The following is a 22,012-nucleotide window of genomic DNA, read 5'->3' as shown; positions in this document are numbered from 1 at the left end:
TAAGCTCCTCGAACTTGAATCTTCCAACTCGTTCATAAAGAGATGCAAGCAGTTGGATAAATAGATATAGAGGACATTTCTATTAAAGTGGAAACTAGTTTAAGACAGAGTTAAGAAGTCAGACACCTTTAGTGGAAGAGACAGAAGAAAAATGAAAAGTAACAAGTCAAAAGCAAAGATTCTGCAAAAAAACTGTGGTAGCTCTGTTGGTTCCACCTGGACTTCAAAGTGTGGTGGTCCAGAGTTCAAGACCCACCCATGACCTAATGATGTCACTGGCAACACAACCTTACTGTTTCTCTAAACTAGTCATCAGCTGCCAAAGTCTAGTCCTAGCTTGGATGGAGACAAGCTTAGGCATGGATCATATGTGCATCCGTTTGCCTCTGCTGCACATAAGCAACCTTTGAACCTTTTAAAGCCTACTTCAGGATAATTCTCAGAGAGGTTACTGATAATATATAACCTGACTCAAAAGCAACAGAACTTTTACACATAAATTGTTTTTCATAACAAAACTTGATCGTAAACATCTTCAGTGCACAAACTAACCAGCTGCAGCAACTTTACCACCCCGAAATAAGAAGACTCCATTTTGCATGCTTAGACCACCAATTTTGCATGCCCAGACCACCTGCCAGCATTCTTCGAGGTGTTATTCTTCAGTACAACTCTGTTGTGTTTAGACATATTCTGAATTAGTCTCCCTTGATTTGCTATATTCTGCATTTTTCTTGTGCCACTCATTTTCCCACAACTATCATTTTAATCAATTTCTATTCTTAATAAGGATAGCGTTCAGTGAGGTTTAAGAACTTTTATTTTGTGTTTTGACCTTTGGTGGCCCTTTTGTGTTACTATCCACCATGTGTAACTAAGGGGGATCCTTGTTGTATTTTCAATACTGGACTGTGTTTTACTGCTTGTTAATGGCATTTTGTAAACAGTTGTTCCATGCAGAAAATTTTCTGTATTAGTAATTTTTGTTATGGCACATTTGTATTCTTTGTCTGATTCACAGTAATAGGATATCTTTAGTTTTCCATTTCCAGTGATTTTCTGCAATGACCATTATCAATTCACTTCCTAATTATTCATGGTTTTTACTCTTATGTGAAAGCATGTAACTTTTAACATTATGGTAGGCTATAGTGATTTACCATTTCCTGTGCGTGTATTAATGTGGGTTTTCTATAATGTATTATTATTACCATTATATTATTATTATCATATATATATATATTTTTTTTTTGGTCTATCACAGTCATCCTATTTGACTGGGTGGTTTTTATAGTGTAGGGTTCCGGGTTGCATCCTGTCTCCTTAGGAGTCCATCACTTTTCTCACTATGTGCATTGTTGCTAGTAGCACATTTTTCTGCATGAGTCCTGGAGCTACTCCGGCATCTAGTTTTCCCAGATTCCTTTTCAGGGGTCTTGAGATCATGCCTAGTGTTCCTATGATTATGGGTACAATTTCCACTGGCATACTGCATGTCCTTCTCATTTCAATTTTCAGGTCTTGGTACTTATCCATTTTTTCCGTTTCTTTCTCATCTACTCTGGTGTCCCATGGTATTGCCACATCAATGAGTGATACTTTCTTCTTGATTTTGTCAATCAACGTCACGTCTGGTCTACTGGCACGTATCACCCTATCTGTTCTGGTACCATAGTCCCAGAGAATGTCTGCCTGATCATTTTCTATCACTCCCTCAGGTTGCTGTTCGTACCACTTATTACTGCAAGCTAGCTGGTGTTTCTTGCACAGGCTCCAGTGGAGGGCTTTTGCTACTGAATCAAGCCTCTCTTTGTACTGGTTCTTTGCAAGCGCCAGACATTCACTTGCTATGTGGTTTATGGTCTCATCTTTCATATTGCACTTCCTGCATATGGATGAGATGTTATTTCCATCTATTGTTCTTTGGAAAAATCTGGTTCTTAGTGCCTGATCTTGTGCCACTGTTAGCATTCCTTCTGTTTCCTTCTTGAGTTCTCCCCACTGTAGCCATTGCCATGTTTCAGCCCTGGCCAGTTCTTTTGTCTGTCTCATGTACTGTCTGTGCATTGGTTTATTGTGCCATTCCTCTGTTCTGTTTTTCATTCTCCTGTCTCTGTATACTTTTGGGTCTTCATCTACATTTATCAGTCCTTCCCATGCACTCCTTAGCCACTTGTTTTCAGATATTGCCCCAGTGCTCTGCTCTTGATGTTGACGCAGTCCTCTATGCTTAGTAGCCCTCTCCCACCTTCCTTTCGTGTTATGTATAGTCTGTCTGTATTTGCTCTTGGGTGTAGTACTTTGTGTATTATTATTATTATTATTATTATTATTATTATTATTATTATTATTATTATTATTATTATTATTATTATTATTATGATTATTATGATTATTATAATTATTATGATTATTATGATTATTATGATTATTATTATTATTATTATTAGATGAAATCTATTCATATGGAACAAGCCCACCAAAGGGGCCACTGACTTGAAATTCAAGCTTCCAAAGAATAAGGTGTTCATTAGGAAAAAGTAAGAGGAAGTAAAGGGACATACAGAAAGAAGAGACACCACTTATTAAAAAAGAAAAAATAAATTAATAGATAAAAATGTATTAAAATTCAAGAATAGTATTAGGGTAATAATGCACTGCATTTTCACTTGAACTTCTGAAAGTTCCAACTGCGCGACATCCTCTAGGATGCTGTTCAACAATCCAACGGTGTGAGAAACAAAGGACCTCTGGAACTGAGAAGTTTGACAGCTAGACACAATTACTACCAATTGGTGTTGCTCTTCAGCATATCTGGTTGCTCTTGGCAAGAAAAGAGGATCAGAGATCAATTGTGAATGTGAAAGATCCTCGTTAAAATGGAACTTACGAAAAACTAACAGATAAGAAACCATCCGTCAATGGTCCAAGTCATAACTGCTGATGTTGGGAAACAGAAACCTACCACCATTAACCTCTCTATCTAAAAGAGATAAATCTCTGGCAGAAGCAGACATCTACACCAGAGGACAGTATTCTAGTTAAGGAAGGGCAAATAACCTAAAAAAGATTTCACTGATTTTATAAGGCCCAGAGTACAACACTTAACTTTTGTGCAGCATTTGCTGTCACTTTCATCAGGTGTTTCTCAAAAGTAAGATGTGAGTCAAAAGTTATACCAAGAATAATCAGAGCTTCAGACTCATTCAGCCGAGTCCCATCACCTGAAAGGGAGCACGGTGTGGAAAATCTGTACAAGATCTGCTAATCAAGTGCTCGAAAAATTCCAGCACGGGAATATGTTTACAGTTCTAAGACCAAGACTTCCTACCTTTAATGATGAGTCCACAACAGACTCATCAGGTGGCATCATGATTTTTGACAAGAAGGGTTTGACCGAGCCCAGCCGGAGGATCTTGACGTGCAGTATGATTTCCTCGAGTCGAGTACGTAAAATTTCTGGCAACGGATACTCATCCATGAGTTTTTCTCTGACACGTGTGAATAGGTGATAACAGATGCCTTCTTGAACCCTGTAAAGAAGGGAGAAAAGTTTGTTCAATTATGAATGCACAGTTGTCTTTTAAAATGAGCAAACATTCATTTGAAACATACATTATCAAGCAAGACAGGCTTCCACAGATTAAATTACTATATATGGGAAATTAAAAAATACAACACCATCAAACATGAAGGCCTCAAAACAACTAATTAAGTGCACAGTATATTAATAAAGCAGTACAATACTGCTAATTTAAGTAATTTGTACTTTTCCTTGGTATAATTAATTTACCCTTTTTTTATATTAATTTATTACTTTATTTATTTCTTCTTTTCTAACAAGTGATTTCTTCTTTCTGTATTTCCCATTACCTTCTGTTATTTCTTTCAAATAAACACCATATTCTTTGGAAGCTTGAATTTCAAGTTAAAGGCCCCTTTGGTGGGCTTGTTCCATATGAATAGCATTCATGTTTTTAATAATAATAATTTAATAATAATAATAATAATAATAATAATAATAATAATAATAATAATAAATTCACAATCTTGTGATAAAATATTATAAAAATTGATAGCCATAGTATCTGCACTGCCATTTATACCACAGAGAATAAAAGTAAAACTCGTGAGCATGTAGCTAATGGCACACACAGACCGATCACAGGACTGTCTCACAGCCTGCTTTACAGAAAACTATCAAACTGTCCTCAATAAGTTATTCGGAAAATATATTCAGAAAGGTGGATAACAAATTAATACAACCAAGATAATTAAATATAAGGTTGCTGTAGCATTGTACACAAAAGAAAGGCTACGGTAGGAAGGCATCAGAAGATACGGAACGAAATAAGAATAAAAATAACTGCTGAAAAAGACATGCATGAGATGACCCAAGCCAATGTGTGAGTAGCCCATGATTCATTTGGGGGCATACCAGTAGATTACCTCGTTGGGAAACACGACAGCTAAGTGTCAGTAAATTTTCTAGTATAGATTTAGTCATACAGATCCCAGTTACTTTTAATTAAAATAAATGACTAAATTTCAATTGAAAACAGCAGGCTAATAATTCTTTATACTAGTATTTTACGAATAGGCCTATGTTCATTCTGCAATGTTAGGTCACCATGTGAAAAGTTTTCGAAGACACAGAAAGAACCATGACAAAAACAAGAATGACCACAACAACAAGAACCACAATAAAAGGGCTTAATATAAGATAGGCCTATAATCAAAAAACCATGAGCTGCATAAACAGACAAAAAGACATTAAACATAATAGGTCTACATAATTTTTTATTATCCTGTTATTTCGAAAGGAGATAATGTCCTTGAGAAAATTCTCATATAGCCTATCATACTGTAACTTTAAGCTAAACTTAGGCATCGCCTGATTTTGTAGAGCGCAGTCACCGCTTGCCATCCAACCAAATGTGTAAACGATTACAATGAAACTGATTTTATGACAATCAAAATGTAATCAAATTTCCTGATATCAATATGAAATACCAGTCTGCATAGCTCAGAGACAGACTTAGCAGCACTCCTTGCATTTCCAAGATGCTGATGTACAGATGAAGCTCATCCTGTCTAAATGCCTGAGGTGAACAGACCCCTCAGATATGTGCCTCACCCCTCCTTCAATGCATCTGAAAAAAGAAGCATTTCCAGAAGTGTGGAGTTCAAGGGAGCTCCCACAATGAGGGTTCCGTCGTCCAGCCACGAAGCAAGGTCCTCCCTTACATCTCTGCTAAAAGGCAAAAGATGGGAGGGAGAGCGCGAGGCTCACCAGAGCAGCTTCATCTGCCGCAAGAAAGTGTAGGCTAAGGCACCTGTGCAAAACGAGTTACTCCAAAAAACAAATGATAGCGGATAATTTGCCGATGTTCAGTTGGTTATCATTGTCAAAACAGGCATTGCACTGAAGCCTCCTGTAAGCCTGATGATGCATGACTGATAGAAAGACTCTCTCACTGATGATGTATCTGTCAGCATGCCACCGGTATAATAATTGCTACAGGAGGTTCAACGACACCAAGTTCCTTAGCAGAAATGGCAGTAGGAACAGCTGAGAAAGACAGATCACTAGGAAATGGTGCTGTTTCCCCTGGGGAGAGCTTAATGACAGCAGGTGTGTGGAAGTTCCCCCACTCACCCACCTACGACCAACTACCGTGTTACCATGTTTCAACAGCCAATTCCAGCTCGTGCTGATAAACACTCCTAAATAAAAGTCTCTGGTTTCTGTATGAACAACTGTAGTTTATTCTATATTATTTTGTAGACAGACATTTATTAATAAACTTTTAGTAATCCAGTATTTTCAGTAATTTGAGCAGCAGCATTTATGACCTGTTTTCATGCTGCTAGCCATTTGACCCTCTAGCCATTAAAAGCAGGCATTATGATGGACATGATGAGATTTAAATATAACTACATTCACCTCTTTTCTCTTGACAATGAACATCATTCCGCCTGCTTGTACCAGTTTCCTTTCTTCAAACATTCCCCTTATTTTTGGTGGGTATAAAAATCTAAAATAATCCACAATAAAGGCAAGCAATCATTCTGCCAACACACAGCAGAAGAGAAACTCACCTTCCTGCTCGCCCTCTGCGCTGTTTGGCATTTGCATGAGTTACCCACTCCGGCATAAGAGTTTGTACGTTACCCTCTCTATCATAATTTTTCATCTTGATCCATCCACTATCTATCACATATACTATGTCGTCTATAGTTATACTCGTTTCTGCGATGTTGGTTGCTAACACTATCTTACGGACACCTGAAACAGAAGCAATTGTTGAGCTATAAAATTCTGTTTTCCCACCATGCAGAATCGTTTCAACACTGTTTGCAATATTTCAACATTGAAGACATTATGAAAGACATTTCAGCACAAATTCTAAAACCATTTACATTTAGCTTAATGAAGTTCCCTAACATTTGATACAATTCACTTTAAATGATCTAATCTGCAATTTATACTAAACGTTAAAATTTTGTACAGGCATTTACTATTAACCTATTTGAATACTTTATCTAAAAATGTTACAATGGATATAATAATTTACTGAAAAGAGAAGCTAATTAAGTCTTCATATCCTCAACAGAGGTCTTTCACAAAACATATGAATTAACCTATTAAATTAAATTATCAAAAAAATACAAAAGTATACTGAAATTTACAAATAAGATAATGGGACAAATCTTCAAGAACTGAACCCAGTAAAGTCAATCACAAAGTGATACTGACGTTTACGAAAAAGACAACTGGATAATTCTACACGTACCTTGTGGAGGTCTATCAAAAACTTCTCTTTGGTTCACTGTTGGCATCATGGAGTGCAATGGAATCACAAGAAAGTTTCCTGAAAAAAACACAACAAATTTCTGACTTCAAACTTCTGACCATTACTGATGAAAAGCTTCATTACTATGTAGCACAGCCGTGGCTCTAAATTCAAAATGCACTTATAACAGAACTGGCTTATTACAATTCTGACTTCAAAATGAAATCAATATTATCAGCAAAGATCCCACATTGTAAATTAAATATAGCCTGCATCTTGAGCACTCCAACCCAGTTGTGGAGTAACACCTACAGTAAGCCTTGCAAGGAGCACATTAGGTTGCACTAATTGTTCTTTAGTGTCCTTCAGTGCCTGGCTGAATTTTTCAAGTGTTTTCACCTAGATGTCAAACTTCTTTAACTTTGTCTACTCCAGTTGTACCTCTTATTTATAACAAATCCTTTGATCTAGTACCTTGGGTCAAGGTATGTGACTCAATGGTCTGGTCTAAGTAAGAACAATAATAATAAATTTCATTCAAAATTCAGGCTGACTAATCGACTTGATTTTGAATTTCACTTTGCCATATTAGCCCCTTTTCTATAGGATCTAGATTGCATTTCATCCTATTGCAGCATGAATTAGTCACAACAAAGGTTAGGGTCCAACTGATTTGTGCTACTTTATAGAGATATGGCAAATTTTTTAAGTAATTTATATTTTTCCTAACATAGATACCTGAAGGTTTTTACACAGGATTTAGCTTGCGGACATGAGCTGAAATGGCCATTTAACTCTCGTACAAGGTCGTAAACTACCAACGGTAGGGGGGGATGCCCAGCCCACTCATTGGTGCACTTCACTTTGCATTTCAGCCCAGGTATCAGAATGAGGGGCGGTGGAGTTGGGCTGTATAAGTAAAGACCTTCAGGTTTGTATGTTAGGAAAAATAAAATTACTTTAAAAATTTTCTATTTGTTCTTATACAAATGCAAACCCTCAGTCCTTACACAGGAGACTTATCCATTAGAGGGTGGAGTATGGGTAAATCTTTGAACCAATTGGTTGGTTCTACCCACCCGGGAATACCATCCTGGTCTGGAAGAGCTGACGAAGGAGTCCTGCACCTCTAGCTGGTTGGGAGTATGGGATGTTGCAACTGCTAGACTTCTGGGCTTTAAAGTAACTCAAAGTGTCAGAGACAATAAAACTTGCTAATAAGACCAACAAGTTTGTTTTATTGTCTATCCCTCTCTCCCCTTGTCTACACAAGATGAAGGACAGGACGCCCTCTTCAAGTAGTCAACTGCAAACTCGTCCATCTGGCATGTGACGGCTCGCTACCTGTCTATCTAACAAAGAGGTGTCAACACTCAGGCCTGAGATGTTCGAGTTCTCTTGAGGTAGTACCACAGCACTCTAATCAGACAGAGTAGCTTCTCGTTCCAATCAAAACTACAAAGTCCTTAGGGAGAGGATCAAAAAGAACTCAAATCCAGGGTCAGGGACCTACGGATTCTGAGTCTCAGTTACGAATTCTGGAACCAACTCTTTGCCGAAGCTATGATAAGCAAAGAAAAAACAGTTTCTGAGTCAAAATTCTTTCTGATGATCCTCTCACCAGCTCATACGGCATGTGAGCTAGGCTCAAGATGAGAATCACAACCCACTTGGAGGCCTGAACTTCCCGTGTGGCTGAGACTGTTCAAAACTTTTCAGATGTATAAAATCCCTCATGGGAATGAGAGATCTATTTCTTTCAATAGAAGGACTTGGTCAAGGGCAGCTCTATCGCCCTTAATGGCTGAGACATTCTCACTGTGAAGAAGGAAGAGAAAGTCTGCTACCTGCTGAATAGAAACTCTAATTGGAGAGATGCCCCGTCAACTACACAAACTACAGAAGGCGGTTCAAATCCCCTGGTACACAGCCGCTGAATATTCCGCAAGTATCCAGACATCTTGTTTTGTGCTGAGAAACATTACTCTCACTCGAAGATGATGATAAATAATCTCCAGGCATGAAGTGCCATCACCTCCACTGCCTGGTGATACCTCTCAACATGCAGCTGGCACAGATGGCTGTGCTATGGGGGAATCTCTCTCATAAAAACAGAACCAGCAGGTCCTATAACCACTCACTGTGTGGCCACTGGGAGCCACCAGAGTCAAACCAAAATTTGGGGTGATCAGACCCCTGTTGATCACCTAATAAATCAGAGAGAAACGGAGAGAAAAGCATAAGCCTCTAAAATGTCCCCTGGGTGCTGGAAAAATGCCCTGCAACCCATTATCCAGCACAAATGAACTGTACTCCAGTAACTTCTGTCATACTGGTTCAGAGAGATCATGGCTGGAACTCCCCGTAATTTGAAGAGTCTCCAAAATGTCTTGGTATAAGGACTCCATCCCTATCACCAGGCTTCTGCGACTGAGATTGTCTGCCCCCGATTCTGAGACCCTTGAGTGTACCTGGCTGATAGCTCCACCAAATCTGCCACTGCCCACTCATGTATTTGCACCGTCAACCTGTGCTGCTGGAAGGACACCAGTCCTCCCTGCTCGTTGACGTATGCCACGACTGTAGCGTTGTTGCTTGTCTATGCCACGGAGTGCCCGACCACACAGTCCCGAAACTCTAGATGGGTTTTAGGACACTGATGAGGAAGTGTCTGTCATTCTGGTTCTACAAACCTGCAACGAACAATCTTCAGGGTATGCACTCTCTCTCAAGCAGATACATCTGAGAAACAAAAACACCTTGGGAGGGGGAGTGCCAAACAGCACCCCTAAAGAGAGGCTCCTGTCGTCTCGCTACCAAGCTAGCCCTCTCCTCACTTCCTCCAACAGAAGAAGATGATAGAAAGGTGGGTCTCTCACCAGACACCCTTCCACCTTCATCCTCCGCTAAAGGGCACAGAGGTGAAGCCGCCAGAGGGCCCAATTCTGAAATGACAACAGGTGACCCAGAACGATGCGCCACTGCCGAGCAGGTTGTTCCTGCTGAGACAGGAACTTCTGCACTACTTCTCTGAACCTGCTGATATGAGAATCCAAAGGAACGACCCTCGCTGCTGCCATATCTATCAGCATGTTCAGATATTTTACCCTCTGCTTGTATGTGAGATCTGACTTCTCAAAGTTGATCACTATACCCAAGTTCTGACAAAAACTCAAGAAACCAACCTCTGTCCTAGTGATTTCAGCAACAAGCTTGCTAGAACCAACCAATCGCACTGGTACTTTCATAGATGTACCCATGCAAACGAGCTTGAGTAGAGATCAAGGATTAACACTTGAGTGAACACTTGTGGAGCGTTTACGAGTCCGTAACAAGTGCCTTGACTATAACACCATCCCCCCCCCCTCGAGGGTTAAGGAGAAGATACTTGTGGGAGGACCGACAGGTAGGTACTGAACATACACATCCCTCATATCCCCCGAAAAGCAAGAAGTCGCCCTCTCTGATGGAACTGAGAACACAATAGACCACTCCATCTAGGTCCGGTTCTGGCGAATGACTCCCACAGCGCTTTCCAGGAGCATCACATTCACCTCTTCCCACAGGGTGAGATCCTTCCACGAGCCAGGAACAAACATTTGGAACCGGACCGCAAAGAAGGTGAGGAATGATGAATACTCTAAAGATAGCCGAACTGTATCTGACAGGCATCTGCTACCCATTCTTCTGCACCATATCGCTGCCAAGCTTGCCCAATGGCTTGACAGGCACCCACCCCCATCCGCAGCAATCGAGGAGAACTGCAGCACACCCGGTGTCCTCCATCTCTACCAGGGCAGAAGTAGGCTGGGTACCTCTACGATGGGTTGAGGAAGTCTGGGACTTTCTCTGACCAAAGAGGAAGGGCCAACCTTACCCAATGGTTGACCCGCAGTGCCACGCAAAGACGTCTTTACACAATGGCAGCTGAAAGCAAAGTGGAGTGCAGACTGACAAGTGGGTGGGGCTTACCCCCTACCTTCGGTATTTTATGACCTTGTCTGAAAGTTAAACAACCGTTCCAGCTCGCGTCCTCAAGCTAAATCCCTATGTGAAGACTGAAGGTTTGTATTTGTGTAGGAACAAAATACAGGCAGTCCTCGGTTATTGGCGGGGGTTCTGTTCTGGGGGTGTGATGTTAACCGAAAATTGCCAATAACCGAAAATCGGCAATTTCCGGCGCTTTTTCAGTGATTTTTGGGCTTATCGGCGCTGGAAAGTGCCGATTTTCGGTTGTCGGCACCTCTGTTAGGTATGTATTGGCGCCAATACCCAATTATCGGCGCCGATAAGCGGAAATCGTGATTTTCGGCGCCAAAAATTGCCGATTTTTGTCGCTAGACAAGAGCCATAAAACCGGATCGCCATTAACCAGGGACTGCCTGTATACAAAACATTACAAAACACTAAGAACATTGTACTGTAATGTCAACTTGATCCTTCCTGTTGACTGGCCAGTGCTTCTTTGCTTCCAACTGCCTGGCTGATAAAAAGATCATGCTGCTACAACCTCAGTCACTACATAAGGACAGGCTGAAAGTTAGAGGTGTTCTGGGGTGCCTCTTCCACAAGGCATCCATATTCCCAGTCAGGGTGGGAGTAGTTATAGGTGACATTTTCCTGGTCATCATCATATAGAGGCCTTTACCAATGATTACAACCACCCAGACTGGAAATATACTAGAAAGGCAGCCCCCAGAATACCACTAACATCTTGCTTACCTTTTGGTGGGTCAAGTGAAATTTCAGTATCATAACCTTTACTTCAACTAGGCCATTCAGAGCAAAGCTGCACCAGCTAATAAATAGCAGAGATCAAGTTGATACCAATATGACCACCTATCCATTCCGGAACTCCACCTTCATAACCTATAACATTTAAACGTGCACTATAATCATTATTATAATAAATATACAATGATGTACTTTACTTGCATTTTTCATTCCCCGAACGAGGGGTACCTTTCACAGCGTACCTTGTACATCACATTGTAAACAGAATTAAAGGTTTTTGAAGTATCCTTTCAAACCTCCTCACTTGTTTTCTGCCTTTCACTTTCATTCATTCCCTTAGATTAGTTTGTACACCACACTATGGTATCCAAAAATTCAGTTTTAACAGAGTTTAAACAAGAGAAAACTGTATTCAGAGTTTAAGATTGCTATGAAGTTCTCTAAAAGACAGACCTTCCTGAGAAAAGTACTCTCCCTAATAAAGAAAAACTATAAATAATATGCAAATTAATTAACAGACATAAGTATCATATTTCACAAAAGCAAGAATCACATACTCTTTCTTCATCCTCCAATAGCATTTGGACTTACTGCAAGTTACTGCCACTCCCACCAAGTATCTCAAGTCTGCTGTAAGTTTCTATTACACCTGGTTATTTTATAATGCCAGAGCTCAACCCTCCTCTTTTATCCAGGCCCCACACAGCTTCCTGTCTTCAGCTTTTCTTCTGTTTTCTTTGGTCTCTTCCTACCTGGATGACCAATTTCTTTGTGTGGTCATCTAAGTACAAATCACTCAGGCAAGCCCTATGAAACCCTAAAAATGCAACTAGGTGAGTCTTGTTGAACCATGTTAAAATATTAAATAATTATATTCTTGTTTGGCACCACTATGAGGAGGGAAATTAGCTTGTCAGACACCACAGAGTGCATCAGTGTGAACCTCGCCCAGCTCCCAAAGGAAAATTTAAACCTACCAACTACGATTTGTGCGTAAAACACACAAAATACTTACGGCCACCCATCATCCCATCATTTTGTATCATGGTGTTGAGTTTGGAGATCTCACTCCATCCCGGTAAGAACACGAGAACAGCCCCTGCTTTCTGGCGAGCAATGTGGTGCAGCAATTCGAGAATGAGATCTAGACTCAAGGTCTCAGAAGAAGCTTTGTACAGCTGATCCAATGTGTGGCATGAATATTCCCCACTTCTTTCAAGCTGTCTGGAATCAGACGTGTAAGTCTTTGTTACAACCAGTCATAAATTTACATCTTAAAAGAATTTTTTTTAATATCTTCAATACAGTATTTGAGTCTAATGCCTCATAAAATTTAATTACCACTTCATCAGAAATAAACTGCAGGAAACTAACAAATATGCAGACAGTTACCACCTGTATTTACTGGGATTTAGTAATCAACCTTTAATAGGTAGAGACAAGAAAGAATTTGAGAGCTCATGTGATGCAATGAAACTCATGATAGTCTATCCCTCATGATATGATACCAATTCTTCATGCTCTTGCTTGGGAGAGCAGATAAAAGGCCCTTTCTGTGCTTCATAACAGATTAAAAGATGAATGCAAACACAGGACAGGGGCAGGGTAGGGGGAGGGGCACTGTATCTTGGAAAAACATGACTCAATCTACCTTTCCATTCCAATATTTACAATAAAAGAACAATTTTCAAGATACCGTTTGATAAGCAGTTTTTTGTGAACTTTGGTGATTATTTTTATAATGAATGGCTTTGCATGTGCCAACTCTCAAAGATATGAACTCTGCAAACAGTGGCAAAATGCAGCATATGATATCAAAAACATAGTCCTCTTATTTACGGAAACACTGCCTTTCACGTCTCTAGCGTTCATCATTTATATAACACATACTTTTGGAATACCCATCCATGTTATGATAAGTCATATATACTCAGTTCTCAATGATGTTCAGTACTATTCAATTTCTGAGCAATGACAAAAGTGGCCTCTAAATATTTTTCATTTGTACTTATAGCTTGCTCTGTATGAATATAATGTATATGCAAAAGCTTAAAATACAATGCTCTGGATCTTATTTCTTGTCCTTGCAAACAGAAACCCTTAATGAAGAAGAAGATGAAGAATTTAACATACTAATTAGTTTTCTAATAAATATCAAAAGCACTCACAAAATGACCTCTCCAGACAAGGACCTCACTACACCTTTGGTCACTGGAGTAATTAATAATACTAGATTCATAGGAAGGGGACATAAATATTCAATGCAATAACACTTACCTTACATATGGGGCGATCATTTCTTCAAACTGACGATCCTTCTTCATTGCCCGCCTTTTCCATGGAGGAAGCTCCCGGTCATTTTCAAATTCAAATCTGTAAAAAACACGATCCTGTAATTATAACCCTGTAACTGTAACCTGAAAGCCATCATGCTCGAGAGAGAGAGAGAGAGAGAGAGAGAGAGAGAGAGAGAGAGAGAGAGAGAGAGAGAGAGAGAGAGAATTTTAATCATTATTCACATACTTTAGCCAGGTTTCCCCTTTACACAGTTACAGGTCACATGAGTTCTCTCAACTTTTCCTATCTCGTGAACTTTCTGCCCAAATTTCCAATGGGTCCAGGACATCATATAAGCTCTCTTTCTCCATGGCCTTTTTGGTCTACCCACCAGCTAGAATCCAAGTCTATCTTTGACACCTGAGTGCCCTTCTTCACTTTAAATCAATGTTTAAGAGGGTTTAAGCAACTGGAAGTGAAGTGATCAATGAACTAATATAGTATCTTGACAGAAGTCATTAGCTCATATCAAATGTTCGAAGAAAAGGGGATATGGACACACAGATTATTAGTAGTAGTAGTAGTAGTAGTAGTAGTAGTAGTAGTAGTAGTAGTATAGGCAGTCCCTGGTTATGTCAGGTTTGGGCTATGTCATTCCACACTTACGGTGCTTGCCTCCCGGCTCCGTCAACCCCAATTTTTCGGCACCGTAATTTATGGCGCCCCAGACTCTACGGTGCTTATGGAATTGTTAATTGCACTGTAAGTGCTGTTTATTCCTATTATAATTATGACGCTTCGGGTTACGGCAATTTTCGGCTCATGGTGCGCCGCCGGGGACGGAACCCCTACCATAAACCAAGAACTATATTATTATTATTATTATTATTATTATTATTATTATTATTATTATTATTATTATTATTATTATTCTTCTTCTTCTTCTGTGCATATGCACACTGAAAACATGTGGAAACTTTTTGTGAATTATACTCAACCCTTGAACTTGTGGCAATATCTTATTCACTTTTGTGAGGTAATGCATGTACACCATATATATATCAAAATACTATCCTTCTGGCTAGGCTAAGAGCATTTCATTTACCATTCTGCAAATTATAACAACAAAAAACAAAAAAATGATTCATGAAATCCACGATGTAATGATGATATCAAATACTATCATCACTCACATACTATATGATGGAGAAAAGTATGAAAGAAAGAATGCAAAAAATGTTGGGAAAATAAAATTCTCCCAAAGGAAGAAGGTGACTGACACGAACAGCTGAAAGGCACAAGCAAACACCCATATAAGTACTGTATTTCTTAGCATTTAATTCACACTTTCAACAGTAACCTTAATCAACAATTAGTTATTCAGGTTTGCGTACCCTTGGATACAAAGGAAACTATAGTCTCCAATCCAGGACCTACCGTAGATTAACAATAATAATAATAATAAATTAGTTTTACTGCATCGCAGCAGCTTTAATTTTCATTGTTTATCTCAATTTTCATTTCCTTTTTTCTTGCATGTGTACAGTCGATTATCATCCGCACCCCTCCACATTACTTAGGCTGATTGTTCTCAAGATTTCTTAAGTTGCTGGCATCAAAGCACAGGACCATTAGCACTGCCTGCAGTGTGCTATGCAAGGCACATTCAGATTCCATTACAGAATTAACTTTGCATTAGTACAATTACACTCTAGCAAATATTGAAAATTAGGAATCCACCAAGGTCTCAGCTGTTCACAAGGGTCACAAGAGACTAGGCAGCAGTGAGGAGGAAAAGGGTGCCCAGCAACAGGGAATTTGGAATGCAGAACATATTTTAATTCATGAGTCCAAAAACAACATTTGTACAGCAATGATTTGAACTTAACTGCAAATTCAGTTACAATAATATGATATTAGCTGAAAAATTAAGGAAAATAGGTTTTACCTACATGTATGTAATACATGCAGGTAATAACAGGGTGTAAAATTACCTCAATTCTTAACAAAACTCTAACTTGAACACAAGATGCACTTCAAAGTTATTATATATAAGACATCAACAAACAGATGTAGGATACGACTATAACTACAAAAACATTATCAGTAAATAGAGAGGAAGGAACTACTGACTACTTGTCAATACAATGTTGTATTATACAACCGACAATGCAAGCAAAATTACAATGTAATAAGAATGGCCCGAACATAATGCAACCATGCCTCACCTTGTGGTTTCAATGACATCTTCAAGGTAATATTCTGTAACAGGGAAGGTAAAACCTGGTATGTGAATCATCGGACTGTTGTTGAAGTATTCAGAAAACTGTTCTGCATTTAGGGTGGCACTCATGAGAACTAGTTTGAGATCAGGTCGCTGGAAAAAGTATGAAAAAATTAAGTGAATTTTAAAGCAAAATAATTACGATGATATAACAATGTTAAAAAAGATTTATAGCAACACACAACTTATAAATAGCCATTCTGAAACAAAACTTTATGCTGTGAAAGCTTTAAATCTTGGAATGTATAAATGCAAATGATGAGTATTATCAATAATTTAAAGAACAAAAAACAATTGTTAAATTACAAATATAAAAATTCTGTCTGTTTTCATTACATGAATAACAAGTATAAAGTTACATTCACAAGGGATTTCAGAAACTCTTGTGAATTTAAGTTAAAACCTGGAGGCTAATTTACCTGCCAAATTATTTAGCATGAACTTGATTTCTGGGTAGCATAAGCTGGATTTATGTACATCAGACCCTTATAAAGCTTTAGATTCCCTATACACCTCTATAACTAATGGCTACAACCTAATTGATCCCATATACACAAACATCCTTTGCATAGACTTCAAAACACATCAATACTAGTTTGTCATCCATCTCATGAGGGATAATATGAGCATCTCTCCAGACTACATACTAATAGTTATAATTTTCAATCTGTTATGGATTTAATAAATGATCTAAGAACTACTCTTAATATGAAACACATTAACTTGAATCAAACAAAAGGACAACTACACTACAGTAAGATCACTCAACAACAAAAGGTCTAAAATGCAAAGCACAAACTGTTTTGGTCAAAGCCTTAAATTCTTTACAAAACCATCCATAATATTTGCTTGATTTCAGCTTGCACCTTTTCATAACACTCATCTGAAATCAATCAAAGACTGACTCTACATAAAGACGCAAATACCTGCAATAAGTGTGATTGTTAAAACTGTAAGTTTCTTAAAATTCACTTAAATATGAAACTGAAATTAATTCATTATATACTAGTTTATGCTTATTGTCCAAATTTGTGATAATAAAAGAGAGGGTTCTTCGAGATAGTAAGGCCAACATTAGGGGCATTGTGGACCATCCTGAAGCTCATAAGCTAATACTAAGGTGTCTTCATTCTGCATACTACAGGGGTGAGTAATGATGGCACAAAATCTAAACATGGAGTTTATTGCATTAGCCAAGTGTTGTTACAATTGGAAAAATATAGATACACATGACATTTTATTGTATGGTCAATGAAAAGCTCTTAAATTCTGTGAGACCACTAAGTCACAACTCTAAGTAGTGTACTCATTTGGATGACCAAATGAAAGGGACACTATAAAAAGGCTTTTGTCAGTCTACAGTATGCCATGCCACTCTCAGTCAACTGAACTGCATTTCCAAGTAAGGACTGGACACCTAAGTTTGAAAAGCAAATGGTACGGCCTCTCAGTACAGCATATAGTACAGATGCACATCACACTGTTGGCATAAAACTCCATACAGTCTGTTTAACGTTCTTGACCAACACTACAAGAGTAAAGTATTTATCTCAGTGGTCTAATTTAAGTACTTAACACTTATCTGCCCTCTCTCAGCTCATAATAATAGTAATAATAATAATAATAATGATAACCAACACAGCAACATCAAAAGAAAACTCACCACTCTGATAACATCTTTGGCCAAACATATGAGGAAGTCAGAGAGCATGTCCCTTTCGTGTATTTCATCCAAGATTAGGTGTGAAACCTCTGACAACAAAGGATCAGTCTGCATCCACTGCAAAATTATTCCAGTTGTACAATACAAGATGGACCCTGACGATCGAGACATTACCCTGCAAACCACAAAATGAATTAAGACCACGAAAAAACCGCAAGATCAGTAATCATTAACTGAAAATACTGTAAAATATATCAAGAAAGAAAATGAGGCAAAAAAAAATGAGCAAGACTAATAATGATTAGAGGCAATATTCTAAAGAACAGAAACTGTGAGGACAGGAGAAAAGGGCTCTATTTTTTCTTACTTTATTACAAAGGGACATGAAGAAGACATGCCACAAACTAGCAAAGGTAACAAGAACGGATAAGAATATGAATAAAAGATTTAGGCCAAGGGCCAGGTGCTGGGACCTATGAGATCATTCAGCGCTGAAAGGGAAATTGAGATTACCATAATAAGATTCTATATGTGGAACAGGAGGAAAACTTCACAGTTGCACTGTGAAACAACTGTTAAGAGGGTGGAAAGCAAAATAAAAGAAAGAAAATATGAACAGAGGTACAGTAAAAGAAATGAAAGGGGTTGCAGCTAGGGGCCAAAGGGGCACTGCAAGGAACCTTAAGTAATGCCGACAGTGCATCACGCGAGGTGCACTTACAGCACTACAGACCAGACAACAGACAAACTGAGGCACCTCAATACTATGCTTCCTTGGCTTAAATTAAGGATTTGATTTAATTCTAAATAAGAGGTGTGTCTGGAGTAAAACAATGTTAAATGAGATGGACAGCTAGGTGGGAAAGGCCACAAGGAATGAAATAAATTTAATACTACTGAAGGCCTAAACGAAGCTGCTAAGTACCTTAATACTGTCTACAGTGTGACATTCAAAACCACACAGTACTTTTCCGTACAATGAATTTGTGTTTGAAAATAAAAAAGTATTAAATAAATAAAATCACCTGAACAGAACAGAGGAAACCAAACAAACAACTTCAAATACATAATGACAGCATGCAATAACGAGCAAATTACATTTGGAATCACTAACACTGTATTACTGTACTATACTACAGTACTCAATAGTAAAATTCATTCATAAAAAAATGACCAATACTTAATATACTAGAGTCTTCAGTAGTAAAATTTGTTCATAAGAAAAAGAACAACCAACAATGACTCTACTCAAGTCTTTGGTACTAAAATTCATTCATAATTAAAAGACGAAAGAAAAACTTACTTTTCCAATCTGATTTGGTAGCCAACACTCTGACCTAGCTTCTCCCCTCTTTCGTCTGCAACACGCTGAGCCACAGAGATTGCCGAGATCCGCCTTGGCTGTGTGCAAACGATGCGTGTGACGGAACCCCTCATGTCAGCCACTGCCTCTTCCAGCAGGAACTGCGCTACCTGTGTTGTTTTACCACAACCTTTGTTGAGATAAATGAAAAATAAAACCTCTGGACTTGCAATAATAAAACCCATGCTAAGCTAACCTTTTATTTTTCACCGATGATGCATTTGCAACATAAAGAAATGAAACTTACAGGATTCCTATACAGTAGTAATTATTAAGTAGTTTAACCAGATCAAAATAAATTCTTAACAAGTATTACAAGACTAACATTTTAATATTATTACTAATTAAGCTTAAAATTTCCAATAAATCTTTAGTGAAGTAGAATAGGAATCTTCTATACATAACCAAAAGAAATTTCTAAAATTCACAAGTTTGTTAGGTTTTACTGTACTTTTTGTGAGTGACCAGGTAAATGGTTCCTCATCTAAGCACCTCCACTAGCAGGAGAGATAAATGCTTAAAAAACCAGGTCCACCTTCCTGAATATTTCCTGCTCAAGAGGCCTAGCAAAAACACACATACATAGAAATAATAAGACAAAAATGACCATAATTTCCACAAAGGAAACCTGAAGTTCTTATAAGGCCATTTTAACCAAAGGATAAAGCTATTAAAAATACCTTGCTGACAGCACTCGAGATAACTGGAATGGAAATAGAGCAAGATAAAGAGATCCGGAAAATTGGTTAGTGGGTGAAGTGGTGAAACTTGGAGGAAACCCAACAGTTACCAAAGAAGTTATACAGAGACTGAACAGCAAGATAGAAGAAAAGAAGCAGGAATGTAGATAAAGTAACATGCTAAAACGTGCGTGTAGTTTGGGGACAAAAGTTTGGTGCAAACCCTCTTTAATAATGCCTACAATACACCAAGTACATTGCACTGATGCCATTAACCCCATTCAAATCCCAAAACTCAAAAATCAATTAGGACGCAAGACTTTTACAAAATGGCAAAATGGCTTCAAAGATGCAGCTAAGCTTGACTTTTGGGGAAAGTGAAACTCAAAAATTAGTGCTACAGTGAGAGGTGAAAACTGAATTTGATGGCATATAAGACCCTTTTTTTTTTTTATCAAAACACGGTTCAAATAACATTACTGGGACCTTATATATCAAGTTGAGGTATCTGGTAGGTTAATGTTTACTCATATGCCATAGACTACCAGTACTGTACTTACCCAAACTCCATAATACTGTAATATTACCAGTTTTACTAAAATATCATCATTATTACAGTCAAATCCCCCATAACCTTAGGGCCAAAGGGTTGACAGTTATTTGAATTTACCTGTTGCATGAGAGATGGCCTTCTACAATGCCATACATGTATCCTGAACTGTCATTTAGTCGTTCAATTTCAATAATAAAAATATATACCGCATTCCTCAGTTTTATTATTAATTTCTAACAGTTTGAACAGAACGTTATCCTGCGTTCAACAAACAAACGCACACATACTTAAACATTAGACAGCAGAAACAAACATACTGCAACTATGCACAGCAATGCACCTCTTGCTTGCTTGCTCACCTTTCTCTCTCTATCAAAAATCTTTTTTATATAAAGAATTTGACATTTTTTATATAGAATAACCAGAGAGAGAGAGAGAGAGAGAGAGAGAGAGAGAGAGAGAGAGAGAGAGAGAGAGAGAGAGAGAGAGAAGAGAAGAGAGAGATTTTTATAGAGAATAAGAGAGAGAGAGAGAGAAGAGAGAGAGAGAGAGAGAGATTACCTTCATTTGATGCATACATCACACGGAAGCCTACAAGCTAATTTACATAAATTTACATACAACAACACGATTATGTACATAACTTTACAGGATAAAACGATGAAAATCCTACTCTAATACACAAACTATTAAATATCTTCTAATGCCAAGCCTAAAATTGTTTTTTATCCTCATTTTGACAGAAGGTTTTAGCATTCATCAGTTCACTGGAATGAGATGGAGGGGAGTTTTCAAAATGTCTTCCGCTATACCAAGCCAGGTTTTATTTTCTCAAGTAAATTACAGTACCATTAACATAACTGAGGTTTTTCATGCCGTCCTAGCTGCATGTTGTATCCAAGTTTTTTCTGCCATACAGTAACTGTCAATTTTGATAACACTGAATGCTGACATATAAACACTTAAGTTTTTTCTTAATATTCCCTTTTGAAATTGAGGGGCAGAGGACATCATATACAGTCGACCTCCGGTATTCACATGGGATGCGTACCACTAACCACCCTGAATAGCTAAAATCCGCAAATACTTAAAACCCACCAAAAACTGCTTATAACTTCCTATTTTGATAGTTAAAAACACCAAAAAACCTCTAAAAATGCTTATACCTGAGTATTGTAATAGTTTTCCACAAAAAGTGTATTTAGTCACGAAAATTATATGAAAATACAGTAATTTGTGGATATTTCTCTATGAAAAATAACGTGAATGGGCAAATTTTCCACGAATAATGTGTATAGATGTTCCACAGAGAAATCTGTGAATAGGCAAGGGTCCATTGTATCCCCGGAGGTAATACATGCCATCAAATACATAAAGTTGAAAACAAAATTCCTAGAACTTTGTAGATTTCTACTGGTAAGACCAAATGTACAACATCTTAATTTACCAAGATAAAAACCTGTGTGACTAAAACCCACAGTACCCAGTAAACACTGAATTTGACCATGCTAATATACTGTACCACAAAAAATATTTTCAAAGCAAATGAAAAGACAAAGCCTTAAAATCCCTTACTAAAAAAAATATATGGACATCATTTTAACATTTATCCTTCATCTAGTTTTAGGAGAGATTAATACATGTCTAATAAAAATTAAATA

At 38.0% G+C, this 22,012-nt stretch overlaps 1 protein-coding gene across 2 annotated transcripts in view; it reads right to left on the bottom strand.

Annotated features, from left to right (window-relative positions):
• Positions 1 to 22,012, bottom strand: part of LOC136856048 (ATP-dependent DNA/RNA helicase DHX36-like) — a 46,836-nt gene that overhangs the window by 10,403 nt on the left and 14,421 nt on the right. For both annotated transcript variants that reach the window (XM_067133612.1, XM_067133613.1), the window contains exons 6-13: positions 19,059 to 19,248; positions 17,756 to 17,930; positions 16,037 to 16,185; positions 13,809 to 13,904; positions 12,547 to 12,755; positions 6,798 to 6,875; positions 6,103 to 6,289; positions 3,332 to 3,533 (exon numbers count right to left, since the gene is read on the bottom strand). In XM_067133612.1, the coding sequence (XP_066989713.1) occupies positions 3,332 to 3,533; positions 6,103 to 6,289; positions 6,798 to 6,875; positions 12,547 to 12,755; positions 13,809 to 13,904; positions 16,037 to 16,185; positions 17,756 to 17,930; positions 19,059 to 19,248 (1,286 nt within the window). The remainder of the gene's footprint in view (positions 1 to 3,331; positions 3,534 to 6,102; positions 6,290 to 6,797; positions 6,876 to 12,546; positions 12,756 to 13,808; positions 13,905 to 16,036; positions 16,186 to 17,755; positions 17,931 to 19,058; positions 19,249 to 22,012) is intronic.

The sequence above is a fragment of the Macrobrachium rosenbergii genome, chromosome 34, assembly GCF_040412425.1.
Source record: "Macrobrachium rosenbergii isolate ZJJX-2024 chromosome 34, ASM4041242v1, whole genome shotgun sequence".
NCBI classification, from domain to species: domain Eukaryota; kingdom Metazoa; phylum Arthropoda; class Malacostraca; order Decapoda; family Palaemonidae; genus Macrobrachium; species Macrobrachium rosenbergii.
Note: the sequence above shows the minus strand (reverse complement) of the source record. Positions and strands in the feature narration are given on the sequence as shown.